Source organism: Nansenia antarctica (assembly GCF_963989245.1).
Source record: "Nansenia antarctica genome assembly, chromosome: 12".
NCBI classification, from domain to species: Eukaryota; Metazoa; Chordata; class Actinopteri; order Argentiniformes; family Microstomatidae; genus Nansenia; species Nansenia antarctica.
Window position 1 is genome coordinate 21,550,324 of NC_137682.1, and position 14,089 is coordinate 21,564,412.

The following is a 14,089-nucleotide window of genomic DNA, read 5'->3' on the forward strand; positions in this document are numbered from 1 at the left end:
ATATCTTTTTTAGAGAGAGAGAAAGACAGAGGGGAATTCAAGCACTTTCAATGACTAATATACTGTATATGTCTATTTTCAAAAAACTTTTAAGACCTTGATTTCTTTTTCTCAAATTCACAAACTTTCAAGGATTTCAAAGACCCGTGGGAGCCCTGACACACTGTGTGTTAGACACAGACACAGACAGACACACACAGACACAGACAGACACACACAGACACAGACACAGACACACACACACACACACACACACACACACACAGACACAGACACACACACACACACACACACACACACACACACACATACACTCTCTCTCTCTCCATTTCCTGTAACAACACACCTTTAGCAGGGTACCCTGGTGTTAAGGGGTCTCCTGCTCCATTCAGGTTGAGAACGTTACCCCTCTGAGCTCCCCCCCCTGGGAGGTTCCAGCCGAGGGGGTATACCTGCACATAGAACCCCAGTGGTAGAACAGACACACACAGGAATTCATTCTATTGACATGACCCGGTAAACATTCTACTTTAGAATGTTTCTAGTTCTACTCGTGTTATATATAATTTTTTTTATGCACCTGAACTCCTGGGGCACAGTAATCGGCAGGGGTCCGAAAACAGAATGATACCCCTGGCCCCTGCCAAGCATAGCATTCTTAACCTACAGAGGGGATGGAGAGAGTATGGAGGGAGAGGGATGTGGGGGGGATATACACGTACACATGTAAATGACTGATGTCCAACATGTTCCAATCAGAATCATGAATGATGCTAGTGTAGCACATAGTAGAAGTGCATCTTACCTTGTTCCCTCGAAATATCTTGCCATATCGGGCGATGACGACCTTCCCACTCACGTTAATGCCCATCTCTCTCTCCAGCTGGAAGAAGTCTTCCGTACGGCCATAGTTGACATACACCAGATCACCCTGGGACACATAACCAGTAAGTGTGTATGTGAATATGTGTGTATGAATATGTGTGTATGAATATGTGTGTGAGTGTCTGTGTTACGGTACATGTGGGAATACGGTACATGTGGGAAAACTAGGGTTAGGGTTAGGTGCTACGTCGACTTGGTACATGCTGGCATGTCTAACCCTAACCCTAATCCTATCCCTAACCCTAACCCTAACCCTAACCTTAACCCTAGCACCTAGCACCTAACCCTAACCCTAGTTTTCCCACATGTACCGTCTTCCCACATGTACCGTAACATCTGTATGTGTTGCCGGTCGGGTGATGTGGGGGTGGTGGGGGGGGTGAGAGGGGGGCTACCTCTGGTTGACCCTTCGGAGAGAAGGCGTTGTACGGAGGTACGATGTCAGTCAGGTTTTCGTACCCCTCAGGAACCGGCTCTGCTAGAGACGTGTTAAACACCTGGAAGGACAGAACAGAGGGCAATATTCAGATTCAGACAACTTTATTGATCCACTGGGGGCAATTCATTTGTAGCTTTACTCCTCATTCAGACACCAACAACAGACAACAGCACAATGTCATGTCAGCACAGTTCAGTAAACAGACAACACAGTCATCAGAGGGCACCTTTTAGATGTGTAAAAAAATAAAGAAATGGAAAAATAAAAGAACTACTCGACTAAGAGCAGCGCATGGTAAGTCACCATCTGAGTTAAGTAGTCTGATAGCTGAAGGGATAAAAGATTTGGAGTGACGGTTGGTCTTGCTCCGAGGAACATTAAAACGACGGCCAGAAGGCAACAGCGAAAAGTGGTGAGCCGGAGCATGGAGGGGTTGGCTGATAATGCTCTGCTTAATATGCTTAACTACATACTTATTACAACGTAAAATACTGTATTAAACAAAATACTACACTATATGAAACAATAAGTCGTATCGACAACATTTGCAGTGTAAAATGGGACTTTATCTTAGTAGTTTAGCAGTAACATAAAGGGACCTTGTCCTCTGGTGTGGTTGTCATAGAAACAAAGGGCATCATGTGCTCTGGTCTCCAGAACCGCCCTATTACATGCTGAAGGCCTAGGAACTCGCCTATCACCCTGTCCGTTGTGCTGTCGCCCAGGTGGCATGTGTGTGTGTGTACCTCGTGACCCAGTGTGTCTACTATAGAGATGTAGTTGGGTTGTGATTGGTTAGGGTAGGACAGCAGGACGTCGTAGGGCACCATCTCCACTGAGTCAACACCGAACGCTAGCCACTCCTCCTTTATCTGCTCAGCTAATAGCAGATTCTGCTTTGTACCAGCCAGGTGGGGCAAACGTGTAAACTTCCTGCAGAGAGAGAGAGAGAGAGAGAGAGAGAGAGAGAGAGAGAGAGAGAGAGAGAGAGAGAGAGAGAGAGAGAGAGAGAGAGAGAGGAGAGGGAGAGGGAGAGGGAGAGGGAGAGGGAGAGGGGAGGGAGAGGGAGAAGGCTCTTTCATCATTTTCTTTCTCCCTTTCTTTTAATGTGCAGTCTAGGTTATATCATTCTAGTGTGTTTGCTAATGTCCTTTACCTGAGGTTTGTATTCCAGTGTAGCATTACCAGTTTTCGTTACCTGAGATGTTCTCTGATGTTGTCTGGGTGCATCTCGTCGAGGAACTCTCGTAAGTGAAGTTTGGATGCATCATGGTGTGTGTGTGTATCTGAGGGTCTTGAGAACCAACCTTAGACACAGGCAGAACAAATGTCTCAAAAGATATTTGGCCACTTTTGAGGAACAATTGTACAGTTCAATAATACCCCCCCCCCCGCAAACTCCTCTGTCTCAACTTTTGGTAACTAATTACGCATTGTAATCAGTTACCAAACATATCATTAAAGTGATCAAAGTTGTCATTATTACAAGCAAGTGTTACACTCCTATTTGAATTCGCTCTGCAGCAACATGACCTCACATAATAAACCCGATCAGGAAAAATGCCATTACCACAGTGAGAAAACATATCCATGTCCACTCCGGGACATGGACTACATTCGGTGAGTTTGAGAGGAATGTTGAAACAGTGATACATGGAATGAGAGAGAGGGAGACAGGGTCAGGGTCAGGGGGGCTCGCAATGCAGTGAGACGTCACGTGACATAACTCAGTTATGCCATAAACGCACCTTGGCCGCAGTGTTGACAGCTCCTGCGGACCAATGCAGTCTATGACAGCAAGACTATCACAATGAAACTATTCTCAGTTCTAAACTGAGAGAATCCCAAATACCCAGCCTGCTAATGATAAATATGATCTTAAAATAGGGACTGATTTTAAAAAGTAATGCAATAGTCATGGAATGCCATTCCTTGAGCATAACAGGAACACACTGTATGTCATAGAAGTCAAGTGCCTATGTTCTATGTTCAAATACATTTGCTCAATTTCGCAGAAATCACTGCCTATATGAAGTGCCTATGGGGTTGAAGATAGGTCTCTCTGGGGGGCGGAGAGGGGGGCTACGTTCTTCTGGGACAGATTGTGGAATTTCGTCCCATGCTTCTCTCACTTCTTACATTTGGCATTTAGCACGTCTACCCCCCGCAGACCCCTCTGTCTCACCTTTTGGTAACTAATTACGCATTGTAACCAGATACCAAACATATTTAAAGTTCAAGTATCAAAGTATCAAAGTTGTCATTATTATTACAAACAAACAAGTTTTACAGTTTCTACAGCAAAATAGTGAAAATACCACCGCTCAACCGTGATCAGACGTTGTTGAGGTGCTGGAACTGAAGAGTGTCTGTGCAGAATAACAGAGTCTCTGCACACTCCAACACTGTGCAGAAAGTATGGAGTTATATCGATGTCACAAATACGCAGACTTGTATATTGACAGTTGTCGGTGCAAAACAGATTTGCAGACTTGCATCTTCAGAGTTTGTCGGTGCAAAACAGATTTGCAGACTTGCATCTTCAGAGTTGTAGTTGCAAAACATATTTGCAGACTTGCATCTTCAAAGTTGTAGTTGCAAAAAAAGACTACGAATCCCAAGTACTTAAGCTTACAAGTGCACAGTGTTGGAGTGTGCAGTATGGATGCTGTTATTCTGCAGTTCTATTTGCAAACATATCAAATCCGCTCTGCAGCAACATGACATGACCTCACCTACAATAAACCCGATCAGGAAAAACGTCGTTACAACAGTGAGAGAAAACAGATCCATCGCACGAGCCTGCCTTCAGTTCGCATTTCCATCCCTCCGGGACATCGACTACATTCGGTGAGTTTGAGAGGAATGTGTGAAACAGAGTGATCCATGGAATGAGAGAGGGTGGGAGGCAGGGTCAGGGTGGGGGGGGGGGGGGGGGGGGGGGCAGTGAGACGCAAGGACGTGCCGTCCATATAAGCAGAGGTAAGCAGTGCTTACCCAACGAAAAAATAAAAAAGGACAGTGAAAATATTAAAATAAAAGTGCATGTACCGGTAACCGTTTGTTTGTTTTCATTAAAAGAGTCGTATTTTAGGTCCCAGGGCAGCAGGAGTCATTCATTTTGACGGTGCATTTTTAGCGCCACCTACAGGAGTAAGCACTTCCTACTCTGCCTGCTTGCATTATAAGCACTCACTGTGAGGCTCAAAGCTTAAGTCAGAATCTACAATCACACCTAGATTCTTAGCTTCATGTTTGCAGTTTGAAAGCAAGGTTCCCATGGTATTCGACAATTTGTCTTTTTGTGGTTTTGGTCCAATGACAAGAATCTCGGTTTTGTCCTGATTTACTTGTAGAAATAGCTTGCACACCTCCCTCTTCATATTCTTTAACCATAACAGCTGCCCCCCCCCCCCCCCCCCCCAAATAGAGTACTTGAGAGAACTGTATATACAGTACACCTTGCTAGACTTTCCAACATTTCCAACATACTGTATCGATGCCAATGTGTTTGACCACAGATGTAACTGGATTATAATATAATCATAGAATGAACAGCCTTTAGAGGGCAGTCACGTATTGCCATACTTTCACAGATTCATTGCCATATTTTCACAGATTATTTGTTTATTTACATTATCTGTTTTCTATTGTTGGTAAATATGTAAATACGTAAATAAATTTGATTTAATTAAAAAAATATTACATTAATTTTGAAGTTAACTGTAGATTATTAATTATTAATCTCTGAGTATTGGAGAAGGGGTAGGATTAAATAAGTTTATGCTTCTTCCTACTCCTTTTCGGACATGTTAAGTAAATAGTGTTTTTTGTTTTGTTTTGTTTTGTTTTTTCTTGGTTTTGTTTTTGTTTTTTGTTGTTAATAATAATTAACTATTTCTTTTTCACATGTTCGAAAATAAAGCTTTCATTCATTCATTCACGTCACCCGGCGACCACAAAAGACAGTCCTTTTCTAACTGCAGCGACAACTGCACTCAGGTAGAATGCTTGTTACCTGCTTTTGTTTGGGTTAAGACATAGTGTCATGTAGTGTAGGCTTACGGACAGGGTTCGAGTTATAAGCTGAACTCTGTGGGGGTCTCCAAAATAACAGTGCGAAATGTTCTCATGCACGCGCGAATCATGCCCACACAGCGATGGGACTTACACGTTTTAATTAGCTATAGGCAGTAGCGGATTAAGGTGGTCAGTGGCCCTAGGCTACTCCTTTGTGTGAGGACCCCCCTGCCCCCATACACAAGCCTCCCCCTCCCCAAAATATACAACTCACGAGCACCCTGCACACACACACCACTCATAATGCTTTACCATAAAACACTTAAACACTTTAATAACACAATAACACAACAGTGTTAATAATGCAAAGAATTAAAAAAAGGTTCAGTGCATTCAGTTCTGTCTCTATTGCTCTCCTCTCCCGTTGTCTCTCTGTTACTGTCCTGTTGTCTGTCTCTCTGTTGCTGTCCTGTTGTCTGTCTCTCTGTTGCTGTCCTGTTGTCCGTCTCTCTGTTGCTCCCCTCAGCTCTAAATGACAGAAAATGAATTAGCTAATTAGTTGGCATGTAAACATATAGTTAGGGTTGGGTACAGTTTGGGTTTTATTCGATACCGGTGACAAATTGATACTTTAAAAACGGTACCGGTACCGAAACATCATCCTCATCCTCAAATCCCAACATATCCTGACGCTACAGCTGCAGGCTACTCATTTCACCACATCAACAGCCCCACATGAAACAACAGCTATAAAAGCGATAGTCACACATGTATCTCGGCCAATAATTGTGTTATTTTTGCTATACAGAAGGAGCGAAAAATACATTAGGTTAGTAAAAAGTAAAAGCCACCTTACCTTTACGGAGACAAGATAGACCAAAGTGGTCTGTTTTCAGTAGGCTGCGGTCGCGGTCCTGGAACCCATGATGCTGACGTCCGATGTCCTTTCTTTATCCAAGATTGGATGAACGGGAGAGGGTCAAATTTGTCTTTGATAAAAACCCGAAATTTTCTAGGCTTGATGACCCGGTCGGCAGCAGTGGCCTTTTTTTGGGCGGCATGGTAGCTACTACTGTATGTATTGTATATACTCCTGTATAGCTAATGAATGAATGTTTGCTTCTCAATAATAGGCTAGGTGCACGATCTCACTACTTCCTGAAAGGCAACTGGTGTCTCACTCTATTGGTTTAATTGATTAATCAGCTGTGCACTGTGTGTTCCAACGGTTTACCGCACAGCTGATTAATCAACCTTTTGCTGTTGCACAATATTCTACTGCGCCCCATGGTGTCTTGGTGGTGAAGTGCAGGCAGTCAAAGGCATACTGTCATTCACAGGAGATTAATGGTGCGCGTAGTTCTTTTGGAAAACGTGTTTATTTTACAATATTTATAATATAAATTAAATAATATTCATTACATTGACATTTTGATCAAATAATAGTTGTGGTAATGTATTATTAGCGACCCCCACAGATTTTTGATTTTACTGCCTTCATGGGAGCTCAGAGAGCCTCAGACCATCCATTGGCTCCCACATAACTCGAACCCTGCTTACGGACACAAACCACTTTTCATACACAATGTAAATCCACCGCCGTGGCCGTGTACGTGACGTGACTGTGCATGTAAACGTCCATATTAAACCCATTCAGAAAGCAGTCTACGGCTGTGTTCGGAATGGCATACTAGCATACTACTCATACTAGATATGACGTAGATTTTGAGTATGCAGTGCGTTCACACTGTAGAGTATGTGAAATTTGAGTATGCAAGAAATGTATACTAGATTTTCGGTCGGCTGGTATTGGCATACTTATTATGAATTTAGTAGGCAGTATGCAGTATATACTAATTGAGTATGCTAGTATGCAGTATGCTAGTATGCCATTTCGAACACAGCCTACGTGTGTTGAGACGCTCAGACGGACGCTCCTCCCTCGCCGGACACACTCCACCCCTCATAAAGGGGCTCGCAGGAGCCGGTGGCTGAACGCTGCTTGGCTGTTGGCCGAAAGCTTCTGAAGAGAATTCGGAGATTAATTCTTCAACCAGAATTCTTCAGCTACACCAGAATCTCAGGCGCAGTCAGATTGCAAAATGAGCAAATCAGCAAAGCAATGAAGTGGCTCTGTACAAACGTCCACAATGTTGTTATATGACTTTACATGTATTTATAAGCCTAGGCAATCACCATATTCACGTATAGCAATTAGGATAGCCATTATCAAATAAAATCCACAATGGATTTGTTAATAAGGCCCTTCCCCGCCCATGGAAAAGTACCCCCATGAGCTTGGCGTGTTGCGCCCCCCTCACCCGACAGAGAGAGACAGTGTGAGAGAGAGGGAGAGAGAGAGAGATAGAGAGACATTGTGAGACAGTGAGAGAGAGAGAGATAGAGAGAGAGCGAGCGAGAGAGAGACAGTGTGAGAGAGAGCGAGAGAGAGAGAGAGAGAGAGAGAGAGAGAGAGAGAGCGAGAGAGAGAGAGAGACAGTGTGAGACAGTGTGTGTGTGTGCGTGTGCGTGTGTGTGTGTGTGTGTGTGTGTGTGTGTGTGTGTGTGTGTGTGTAATCGGCCGGGGGTTGCCGGAGTTCTTCAACTCCAGGCTAGTGTGACCGGGTTAGGGTGAGCGTAATGCCGGTTCACCGGGAGTGAAGAGGGCTGGCGTCCGGTAGAAGCACGGAGAGAGGAGGAGATTAACGGAATTAAACAAAAGAGATTCTCTCCAAAACGACCGGACCGAAAAACTTGGCAGGCTGGCCGCGGCACCATGGCTCTGTCTGTGCGGAGTTGGGTCGCCAACGAAGGAGGAAAGCACTTGGTTCTGGTTAGAATATGTATTAATGCTTAGATCTGGAGAGACAATTTACACTGCCATTATTATAGTGTTACTACTGCGGGATTCATGGTAGTTAGTGCAACATTTGTAACTGGATGTCAACTGTTAGTAAACACTTTTAAGCAGTTTACAAAACTGATGTCGACCACAAACTGCTATGGTTGATGAACCGTGAGAACTGACAGTTTGATGTCATTCATATCTGCTCTTATGTGTGTGTGTGTGTGTGTGTGTGTGTGTGTGTGTGTGTGTGTCTGGTAGGTTCTATGGCTTGGAGCAAACACCTGGCTGTTCCTGAGGACCTTTCTGTTATACTCCAGTGGTCAACAGTACCACTATCTCCATCAGATGCTGGGGGTAAGTTTACGAGGCTTCATTTTCTGTAGTTGGATGGAATTACCCGTAGACACTGACCTCAGTGTTGTGTATTTCCACCTAGTTTGAACTTCGGGTGAGGTTACCACCTGATCCTAGATCTGTGGCCAAAGATCAACCATCCCAGAGATCTCCTAGGTGCAAGCCCAGAGTATGAAAAGAGAGATGAAAATATCTGCACACTATTTACATGCTCCCAAGGTTTTGCTGTAAGGCTATACTGTACTCTGTAAACGGTGAGTTGTTGGAACTTTGGAAGCATTAAAGCATTGTGGAGGTATTGACCTTTCTTTTTCTGGGTCAGGGTTCGAAGTTTGTGCAGATGATGAACTGTGATCACCTAAGAGCAAAGCTGTGGTGACACTCTGTGACGTTCAGTTGATGATCTGGAATGCGTTGCTCGGGCATGTGAGCAGCACTGTAATTGTTGTCACAAGTTGGTTTTGTGTATGTGTGGGTATGTGTGTTGTTGTGTATGTGTGGGTATGTGTGTTGTTGTGTATGTGTGGGTATGTGTGTTGTTGTTGGTAGCAAGGTTTTTGCCACTTAATGGGGCTTTTCCACTAGAGGGCTGACCCGGGTCAGCCCGGGCTGGCCTGCTTCTTTGGCGCTTTTCCATTTGTCGGCCTGGGTCGGGTCGGGTCGGGTCGGGTCGCTTCTTTAGCTACCCATCGTGAGCAGGAACCATAGGGCCGAAGGGTACCTTTTTGCCAGGCTGCGTGTGACGTGTGACGCTGCACACCGTTGATTGGTAAATGGAAATCGTCATCCCATGTTCATAGATTTCTTCGCCATCTTTAAATACCACATTCGCTCTTGGAAAATGTCACTACAGTTTCTGTAATAGCTTATTAATAAAGATTTGAAAAATTATGCTGACCATCGTATTATCTTAGTTTAATGTCATTTCAATGCATCATAGAACTTTTATTTACAACAAGCATAACACAACAATCGCTATTATGCACCGTCTTTGCCCGTGAATAACACCGGCTATGGAGGTGGTAGAAACACAATACTCCTTTGCTAACTTCACCATCGGTATACGGTCATTTTGAGCCCTGAACCACCGCGCTGACACCCGCTTTTAACCGTAAACTCAATGAACCGGGAGTTCACCCACTGCTGCTCGCAGCACCGCTTGCTGCTGGTTGAAACTCCCTTTGACAGCGGGGGGAGAGAAAAGTTTTACCAGGGAATTCGGTCCTTGCTGTGTCGACCGTGATAGCAGTGTCGTATCGACACCATTCAAATGGTTTTGGATTCCCTGTCCTTTCCCCTATCCGGACACGTTTGAATTGTTATCCTAACCCACGGTAAATCACAGTTATTAACCCGCAAAGGGTGCCTCCGGGCACCGTGTTTGTCTGTGAATAACACGGCACACAATGATACTACAGTTCATTGTGTTAGACAAGTGAAGGCAGTGGTTTTAAGGGTTAAAAAAACATGACTTTATTATGTATACATAGCTTCCTCTCTCTCTTTCTCTTTCTCTCCAAAAATCACGGTTAATAATATACCACATGCCGAGGGAAAGGCATACGATAGCTTCAAGTTCCTCCATGTTGCTATTGTTGTGGCTGTGTTGTGTCTCGTGAAAATATACGTCACCACCATGGCGCGCTTTTATGACGCGTAACTCCGCCTACTATCTCCTACTCCTCCTACTAGTTCCTGGTCTGTAGGGTTGGGTACCGAAAATCGGTACCGGTAGGTACCGGTTACTTTACATTCGGTATGTACCCGTACCGAATCGCAAAGGAGATTTCGGTACTTTTCTATCTCGCCCCTTGGTGTCCGGTGTCAACTGGTGACTCGTGACGTCACATCGCCTGTTACATTTCCACTCAGTGAAAGCAGCGAGTACGGAAGGATAACGAGAAGGTTGCTAATAGCAACTTCCGCTAGCGGGTTGGCATAACGCGACGCTCGACTCATGGGTGCGTTCCGTAAACTCGTTCTGGAATTCTGATCACCACTCGTGGAATGCCTTCTGTCCAATCAAATGACTTGCTCCTCTTATGACGTCGGGCCCAGTGTGCGCTGCGACGCTCTCAGAGCGAGTTTACGAACGCAAGCCTTTGATTGGACAGTGCACTCCAGGATTCGACGCGTCTGTTGATGACGTAGTGCGGATGTGTGGCTGCTTCTCTGCGAGGTGGACAACATCTCCTGATATTCGGGTACTGTGTCAGATCATGTATATATCATGTAGATATGTCCTTATCCTACTACTGTGTCTGAAAAATCAATCGTCATGTCATAATGGACCAGAGAGGGGGAGGGGAGTAGTAGCTGAGCGGCAACAGAGTTTGGATTTTGACGAGGTGGAGGGCTCCAGTTCATCAGAGTTATATTTCCTCTTGGTCTTCTTGGTTCTGGGGGCTATGCAGGCCTCTTCACTAGATCCCTTTTCTAAGAATATTCTGATGTCCTTGAGGGGCTGCCGAACAAGTGTGTACTCGTATTCGACATCAGTACCAACGATAGGCACCCCCAGCTTAATGGAGTCCCCAAGGCTCAGGAGTTTTATTTTCATTTATTTTAATTTGAGTGTATATTTAACTAATATATATTGTGCCTCAGCAATAAAAAAGTGAAAAGCTGTTTAATGTTGTCGACCGTGTTATTATTATATATATATATATATATGTCATTTAAAAAAATCAAAAGTACCGAATTAAGTACCGTTTTGGTACCGGTACCGTTTTTAAAGTACCGGTTAGGTACCGGTACCGGATAAAACCCAAACGGTACCCAACCCTACTGGTCTGTTGTGTATAGTGGAAAACCAGAACTGTTCAAAAGCGTGCCGAAGCGTGCCGAAGCGAGCCGACCCGAAGCGATCCGGGCCGATAGTGGAAAAGCGCCATAAAACAGCTCCTTCTCCGGTGAAATAAAACGAATGCCAGTTCCAATGATTCTTTTTTTATTATTACGTTGGCCTTTGCTTTTAACAGTGTTGCTCAACACTTCGACTACATTCAATACCAGAGAGCAGACTATGATTATAAATGTTTTTTTTTATTTATAGAAACAGTAGTGGAAGTAGTATATCTAAAGTGCAGTGATTTCTACACATGCCGCTGTCATGCCTTATGTATGAAATATGTGTACATACACTCCCCATACTCTGAGAGATTGGAGAGGGGGCAAGTGTGGGCATGCAGGTTGTGAATGAATGCCTGGGTAATGTGTGTGTGTGTGTGTGTGTGTGTGTGTGTGTGTGTGTGTGTGTGTGTGTGTGTGTGTGTGTGTGTGTGCGTGTGTAGAGGGGTGTACACAACTTATGATAGTATCTTCTCTGTGCTATCTCTGTGTATCTTCCCTTTTCTGCTTCTGTATGACATAACATGTAGAAAGAGGCTTTTGAGAAAAAAGAAAATAGGGGGTGTTTTTAATCCTGCAGTGTTGATAGAGGAGGAGACTACCCTTTATACATTTTTAACCTGTGTGTGTAGTCACTGTGAATCTGTGGCCCAATCCCAACGCACCCCCAACCCCTCCATTTTGTGCGTTCACATGTAGTGGTAGGGTGTCCCAATTCTTGTTGGCATGTAGGGGTAGGACCAAGTGGTAGGGCTACATGGCCCTCCAAATTGAGTTTTTTCAGGCGCACACTCCAAACAGAGTTACAAACGGAGTGTTATTCGAAATCCCAGAATGCCTTGCGAATCATTGGCAAGATACTGGCAACAAATACAAGCAACAAAAGAAAGCCAGAAATGTAATTATTTTCTTTGTTAATAAAGATTTAAGAAATTATGATAACCATTGTATTATCTTAGTTTAATGTCATTTCAATGTATTATAGACCTTTTCTTTATAACAAGCATAAAAAAAAAATCGCTAGCATGTTGATGTCTCTAGCTAGCTAGCTAATGTTACAACAATGTTTTAAGGCTGATTTGTACATGACAGTACTGCATTTTGACAGTCCTGCATTTTGACATTCCATGTCGCCCCATCTATCCCCTCTTTGATGGTATATGACGCCCGAAAGTTAATCGTGAGCGCCTATGCTTTTCTATGATACTACTGATCATCGTCTTGAAGGGTTATCCCATTTCATAAGAGAAGATTTCAACCATGGACAGATCGTCATGACCACAGGCTCTGGGCATAAATTCGCCACGGGCCCTAGCCCAGTTCACATCTAAGAGTCGCGATGCAATGCAACGGGTCAGTATTAGAATGTTTATAACATCGCAGAGAAAAAACTCGGCAACTACTTCCGACCAAACCAACAGATGATTCTGGTCTGTGCTATTTCCTGATTGGCTGAAGAGAAATAGCAAATAGCATCAAATCTGGACGTTCTGCTGAGACTTGACAAGGCTGGCCGTTGCAAAAAAGATGTTCTCCAAAGTCCAAGGGCCCTTTTTGGCTCCTAGGCCCTGGGCATGTGCCCCTTTTGCCCGTGCGGTAATCCGTCTATGATTTCAACCACTACCCCTTATAACTTTGTCCCGAGGAGCAAGCCGTAAAGCGAGTGGCACTCCAAAACGAGGTGTAGGGGTACAAATTTGAAATGGGATTGGGCCTGTGTCACTCTGTTCTTCCTATATGTGTTTGTGCACCACTTTTTCTCTCTGACTCTGTGTGTCTCTGTGTGAATGTGTTGTGTGTGTCTGTGTTTGTGTGTGTTTGTGTGTGTTTGTGTTGTGTGTGTCTGTGTTTGTGTGTGTTTTTCTCTCCAGCTAGGGCTGTGTATCAGCAGGGCGTCTGCGTCAGTGCTGAACTTGAACTGCAGTTTGGTGCTACTACCCATGTGTCGCTCTCTACTCACATACCTCAGAGGAACACACAAGGTATATGGAGAGAGAGAAGGGGGGAGAGAGAGATATGGGAGTGGAGGGGGAGAGAGGGAAATGTATAGAAAGAGGGAGAGGTCAGGTGGGGTCAGGTTTGAAGCAGGTCAAAGGGTTTTAGGCCCACCCCTTGCCCCTACAATTTAGCCCTACCCCTCTGTTTTGCACGTTCACACGTAGGTCCCGATTCTTGTTGGGATAGAAGGGTAGGGCGAAGTGGTAGGGCTACTTGCCCCTCCAAACAGAGTTTTTTTAGAGGCACACTCAAAATCAAGTATTATGAGACATCCCCCCAGAATGCCGTGCCCCAGAATCATCTGTAAGATAGTGGCGAACACACAAGCAACAAAAGAAAACCACCAATGTAATTATTTTCTTTGTTAATCAAGATTGAAAAATATGAGAACTATCGTATTTTCTTAGTTTCAGTCTCAGCAGTGAAGTTGTTGCACTTGTTACCACTCCTCTAATATCAGTGCAGACTGGCAGGGTAGGGGCTGCATGGGTTTCTAGCCTTCAGAGCACCGCTATTCTGTCATGAACTGGCCTGGTAATGAAGCGTTGCTCTTTTTTATTTGATGACTTGTTTGATTGATTGATAGCGTGAAACGTATAAGTTATGAACGAATCGCGAGCATCCATGCTTTTCTATGATACTACTGATGACATATCTGGGTCATGAAGGGTTGTGTCATTTCGAGGGGCAAGTCG

At 44.3% G+C, this 14,089-nt stretch overlaps 2 protein-coding genes across 2 annotated transcripts in view; one reads left to right on the plus strand and one right to left on the minus strand.

The window, feature by feature from the left end:
* The window catches only part of naalad2 (N-acetylated alpha-linked acidic dipeptidase 2), a gene marked incomplete at both ends in the record, with an annotated part of 12,765 nt that extends 8,622 nt beyond the window's left edge, over positions 1-4,143 (minus strand). Inside the window, 10 exon segments of the mRNA XM_080542941.1 lie at positions 347-452; positions 581-610; positions 612-647; positions 649-663; positions 806-931; positions 1,281-1,382; positions 2,071-2,257; positions 2,523-2,631; positions 4,060-4,102; positions 4,105-4,143. Of these exon segments, the coding sequence (XP_080399067.1) occupies positions 347-452; positions 581-610; positions 612-647; positions 649-663; positions 806-931; positions 1,281-1,382; positions 2,071-2,257; positions 2,523-2,631; positions 4,060-4,102; positions 4,105-4,143 (793 nt within the window).
* A 3,977-nt stretch (positions 4,144-8,120) lies between these two features.
* nox4 (NADPH oxidase 4) overlaps positions 8,121-14,089 on the plus strand; it is a gene marked incomplete at both ends in the record, with an annotated part of 42,210 nt that continues 36,241 nt past the window's right edge. The window contains 3 exons of the mRNA XM_080542994.1: positions 8,121-8,177; positions 8,451-8,546; positions 13,268-13,378. Coding sequence (XP_080399120.1) covers positions 8,121-8,177; positions 8,451-8,546; positions 13,268-13,378 — 264 coding nt within the window. The remainder of the gene's footprint in view (positions 8,178-8,450; positions 8,547-13,267; positions 13,379-14,089) is intronic.